General features: G+C 32.4%; 1 protein-coding gene across 7 annotated transcripts in view; it reads left to right on the top strand.

Annotated features, from left to right (window-relative positions):
* Window positions 1–6,000, top strand: part of DENND4A (DENN domain containing 4A) — a 112,408-nt gene that overhangs the window by 46,851 nt on the left and 59,557 nt on the right. For all 7 annotated transcript variants that reach the window (XM_019647315.1, XM_019647312.1, XM_019647317.1 and 4 more), the window contains exons 6-8: window positions 1,176–1,345; window positions 2,163–2,404; window positions 5,553–5,619. In XM_019647315.1, the coding sequence (XP_019502860.1) occupies window positions 1,176–1,345; window positions 2,163–2,404; window positions 5,553–5,619 (479 nt within the window). The remainder of the gene's footprint in view (window positions 1–1,175; window positions 1,346–2,162; window positions 2,405–5,552; window positions 5,620–6,000) is intronic.

Below are 6,000 nucleotides of genomic sequence, written 5' to 3'. Positions count from 1 at the left end.
AGATAGGCTAAAATCAGTGTCCTAGACTTATAGCTTTCTTTCTACCTTTGATATTTTAGGATCTATAATTCATCAGTATTTCTGTATTTACTTAAATTCTATACTGTTGCCTCATGATCTGATAGAGTAATGAACAGTTAACTACTGGGTTGTCAGAAAAGTCATGACACATTTTTGAAACGAAAAACAGAAAAAATAAGTCATGACTTTTCCGACAACCTAATAGATCCTCATGGGATCTGCTGACTGGCTAGCATATCATTAGAGAATTTTAGAACTGCCTTGTACCGTAGTATATCTGGTTCATATCACTTTATAGATGAGAAAACCAGAGTCTTATAGGTATATGATTTGTCCAAAATCACACAGATATTAGTGGCAGACCAACCACTGGTATTCCCAGTTTATCACTTTTGTCTTTATGGGCATATCTAGTGATGGTTTCCACTTGACTTTTACTGTTCAAGGTAGGGAACATTTTTTCTATTTCCAGTCACAAAAAATCCGTTATGAGACTGCTTGGAGGATGTGTTCAATAGAAGATTCCTGGATCACTTTCTAGACTAGTCTATTTAACATGAAATCATAGGCCACTTGAAACTCAGTCTTCATTGAGTTTGGGATTATTCAAAAGCCAGGCTTGAGTTGATACTACTTTGAAGATATTGTAAATATGTGACTCTTCTATATTTATTAGCATTTTTCTTGTGTTTGTGCTAGAAGTTACGTATACACTCCTGTAGGATATCTATTTTAATGTGTAAAACCCCCAAAGGAAAGTTATTGAGAGCTGACGAAATGGATATATGCAGGTAACCATATTGACAATTTCAAAAAAATAGTATATTAATGTGCTTTAAGATAGTGTGACCACAAACTGAATTTTTGAGTGTGTGTGTATTTATGTATGTTTCTTTAGGATAATCTTTTCTTGTTTGCCTTACTTAGCCTTTGTGAATGAAGCTTGATAAATTAAGCAGTTAATATGAATAGTTTTAATGTTTGAGCATTAAAATCTATATGAATCCTACCAAAGCATTCAGTTATTTGATGAACATATAGGTAATGTTTTGGTCTCCCATATGTGTTAAATAAGAAAGTATTTCAGCATCATTCAAATTATAAGCACCTAAATTCAAGAGATGATGACCTAATATTTATTGTTGTTTTTATAGGTCTAATTTGTAGATATCCTCAAGAAGATTATGAGTCATTCTCACTCCCAGAATCTGTTCCCCTATTTTGTTTACCAATGGGTGCAACTATTGAATGTTGGCCACCAAATAGCAAATACCCTCTCCCTGTGTTTTCTACATTTGTGTTAACTGGAGCCTCAGCTGAAAAGGTACAATGTGTTTTAACAAATGCTATCTGCAAAATTCTTGTACATTTTTAATTCTTAAGTTTTATATAATGCAAGGAACAGTAGAAAAAAAACCTGATTAAATTGAATCTTATACATAACTCTTCCATTTGGTTAAAATAACTATATCCAGGGACATAGGAAAAGAAAATTTTCATTCTGTTTCATATACCCAAATTTTTTTTGTGGATATGGTGAAAGATTTTTTTTTATCATCAAATGATGATCCGTCAGTGCTTCATTTTCTGTGATAACAGAAGCTTTAAAAGACATTGTTAAATATGCAGTGCTGTTTAGAATAATAGACTATTATGGGTAGAAAGGACCTTGGAAAACATCTAGTCTAATATCCTCACTTTATAGATTGAGAAGTTGAAGTCTAGAGAAATTCAGTGAATTGCCTGAAGTTGGATTTGTACTTCCTTATTTATAGTTCTGTCCCATTGACTACATATTTTCAATCACTTTCTTATAGAGAATATTGATACAATTGCTTTTACTGTTTATAAAACAAATGCAATTTAATTGAAACACCTCTTTTTTAATAATAAGGAGATGTGAGAGTAGCGCTTGTGTAGTTTTTAAATTTTGTTTTTTAATGTACTGCAAGAAAGCAAAGAATGATTGATGTCTGTTCACTACTGTATTCCTGGTACCTGGAACCTTGCCTAACTCATAGGCATGTAATAGTTCATAATGGCCTGGCTAATAATGGCTGGTCCATTAAATATTTAACTAATGATGTGATTTGAATACGTGATATAAGGTGTATTTAGTAAATATATTACTTGTTTTCTAGGTCTATGGTGCGGCTATTCAGTTTTATGAACCATATCCTGAGGAGAATCTCACAGAAAAACAGAGACTTCTTTTGGGTTTAGCATCATTGGCAGATGGGAAGTCTGATGATTCCAAAACAATTCACACTAATAAATGCATCTGTCTTCTTTCTCACTGGCCTTTTTTTGATGCATTCAGGAAATTTCTGACTTTTCTGTATCGTTATTCCATCTCTGGACCACATGTCCTTCCAATTGAGAAGTAAGTTAGAAGCATTCTGTGTTCAAAATTTGGCAGATCTTTCCATTATGTTTGGTATATCTGTACTGATAATTTACTACATTTTATATGGAAACTAGATTTGTCAAGAGTTATTTGAAAAAAAGTTTGGTTGTTTCAATCAGGAATATTTCTCTATTATACTTTTATAGTCATGCTATTTTAAATAAGTTTATCTCTAACAAAATAAAATGTTTCATTTATTGATGCTCTTGTGAAATTTGGAGATCCTAATTGGAATTTTTTTTACTAGTTTTGTAATTCTTATTTACATATAATTTGTATTTATTATGAAATTTTAAAAATATTCCTTACTGTTTTTAGATATGAATTCAAAGGAAAAATTAGATAAAAGCATTCTTTATTCTTTTTAAAATTTTAGGGATTTACTTTAAGAATAACTGTTTTCCAAAACAAAAAATAATTAGTGAGAAAAGTGACTTCATTTTACATTTTTGCAAATCTCTAATGTCTGACTTAATTGAACATATGTAAGTTCTCATATATATTTCTGTATTTAATCTGTTGCAATATGAAAATAACCAGGCCTCACACAGATATCTAAGTGGAAATGGAGGGCACTTGATTAGCCTTTTCAGAAAAATGTGGATTTCCTTTTTTGTCACTGCACCCAAACTTGACAAGTATAATTTACTTTCGGAATTAGCAGACATTTTGTCTGGTCCAAAACATCCACAGAGATATTTGGTACATGCCAAAAGGTCCTTGATATTTGGTACTGTCCAAAACATCCATAGAGATATTTGGTTCACGCCAACCCATCTACCTAACCTGCGTACCATTACCAGCTCAGCTACTGAGGCAAGAAGGGTTATTATTGGAAATACAGCCACAACGCAATTATTGGACCAATAAGACATGATAGTATTTTTTATATATTAATCCTGTAAACCAAAAGTATAAATAAATGTTATGGGCTATTTGAACCCAGGGATGTTTTCTAAGCATGGACTTTTGGGGGGTAGGGGGGTGGCGGGAGGGACCAGCCATGGTCATTGGTTACACATTGCTTTCATTCTACAATGGCATAGTTGACTCTTTTAAGGAGGGCACAGCTCACAGTGGCCCATGCGGGGATTGAACCATCACCACGCTCTAACCAACTTAGCTAACTGTCACCCTGAGCATGGACGTTTTTGACAGGACCAAATATCAAGGACAATTTGGTGTGAACCAAATATGCTTATGGACATTTTTCATAGGACCAAATATCAAGGACCTTTTAGCATAGAGCATGTCTCCACATTTTTGACAGGACAAAATGCCCTGCAAGGATTATAAGTCATTTACAAGGTGGAATCTGAAACTTTAGTGATTAACTTCCTATCTCTGTTATATGAAAATCTCTTTCTCTCACTCTTTGAGTGGAACTTTTACATATGCATGATTGGTAGCATTGTACATTGGTTATTTGGAAAATACTGGTTATTGAGTTAATGTAGATATATTTCATTATCAATACTAAAAGAAAATCACATTTGTTAATATTACCACCTATCTCATAAAAAACAATTATTGAATATTGAGAAGTTGTCAAGTTCATGGTGGCAAAAATTCTAATTTTCTCTTGAAAGCCTGTATTTCATTATTGGTGACAAGTACTGTGAGTTATTTTTCTTGAAACAAAGGCACGCTTCATTCATTTTATATAGAAAATATATGCTGAATACCCAACACTAGATAACCTTAATTTGTCAGCTGTTCTTTCAAGGAAAAATGGCATTCAGTGGGGAAAAAAACAACAGCTGATTCACTTATAACTCAGTCACACAAGTGCTTTTCCTCAAGACAACCATCATACGTCTATGTACAGCAGAAAAGCTTTATGCATACTTCCCATTTCATCACACAAATAATTTCAAAAATGTACACTGCAGTAAAATTAATATTTACTGTTTCATCAAAGACATTCGTAAGTGAAACTGAATATAACAATTACTGATACAGTTTGGTGCCACTGCCTTGATTCATAGTAAGATGCTATCAGTTTTATCCACAATACTTTGCACCACAAGTGCAAATATCAACACAGTGAAAAAGGCAAGTGATGTCTTAATATTATTATAAAAATGGTTTTTTGTTCTTCTAACTACTTCAAGGATAATTAAAGCAAATGTGGGTCCTCTGGAACGCATTCTCCTTTTTTTCTTAGCTTGATGAGTATCTTCATGGTAGAAACTGGTAGTAGGTGGCTTTTTTATAATTCCCGTGTCTGGCAGTCGAAACGTGTTTGTAAAATTTGTAAATTTCTCTTCTAATGTTCTCTATCTGGTAGAATTTATCTCAGTTCTGAAACCAAGATGATTTTGAAATAATGTTTTAAAAGTAATGCAGAAATAAAATAACTTATTCCTAAAAAAAAAAATTTTTTTTACTATGGCGTTTTTTTATCCATAGTATTCAAAACAAAACCCATTCGTCTAGCTGTTTATCTGTTTTCTTCTGGGGAAAAAAACCCCAAAAAACCTTAAAATCAGTAATAGAATTTTTAACCTATTGTTAATAGAAAGTGCAGGCATACCTTGGAGGCATTGAGGGTTTCATTCCAGACCACTATTATAATAAAATGAGTATTGCGATAAGCAAGTCTCAATCTTTTTTCTGGTGGAGTGTCTTGCCTTCGGTTTGTAAAAATACGCAGTGAAGCGAAACACAATGAAACGATGTGTGTCTGTATATTATTCATCTTTTAGAAACAGTTAAGCTCTTTCATTTTTCTGGAGCACTATAAATGGTGTTTCACTTTTAAAATATGAGCAGCTGACCAAAAAGTATATTACAAGAATTAGCTTCTTTGGTAATGTCCACATCTCTGGTATGTTGTATGTTATGTACTTAGGCAGAGGTAGAAGTTAAAATCACTTTTTAGACATTGATAACATAAACATTGTTGAATGTGAGTAACTATTAATATGCGAATTTATTTGATTTAGGTAGAAGCATTTTTAATGAGACAAATGATTTTTGTTTGTTCACTTGTTTTCATAGTACTAGGGATTTCAAAATGATAGGTACACAGCTTTTGACTTAACTTGGACTTGTGATATGTTGACCTTTGTAGCATATGGTACTTTGGAATCAATTGGCTTTTTGTTTGTTTGTTTTTAAGGCATATTTCTCATTTTATGCATAAAGTTCCTTTTCCATCTCCTCAGAGACCACGGATTTTAGTTCAGGTAAGATTTTCTTGATATGAGTGCCCTGTTGAATGAATATTGGCTCTGTCAAAATGTAACATAAGAATAACAATTTTAATTGGGGGAAAAATCAAATGAGATCAAAATAGAATCAGTTGCTATTTTGTTTTGGAGTTTGGGCCCTTATTGTTTTATTAAACCCCTTTCAGATGACTAATGTTTCCTTTTAAATAAAGGGTTACAGAGTTAAAGTAGACATTTTGAACACACAAAAAGGAACTTCTTTCCTTAAATTTGTTCTAAATATTTGAAAGTTTGTGCCTTTAACCTTTATTCCCTAAGTTAAATGTATTAGAATAGATAGAAGAAAAAGTTGTGCTTTTAAATATTGCAGGAAGAAATGCTCATATCTTTGTGACG

This window comes from Hipposideros armiger, unplaced genomic scaffold (assembly GCF_001890085.2).
Source record: "Hipposideros armiger isolate ML-2016 unplaced genomic scaffold, ASM189008v1 scaffold_110, whole genome shotgun sequence".
Lineage (NCBI taxonomy): Eukaryota > Metazoa > Chordata > Mammalia > Chiroptera > Hipposideridae > Hipposideros > Hipposideros armiger.
This window is presented reverse-complemented; position numbering and strand designations above follow the sequence as displayed.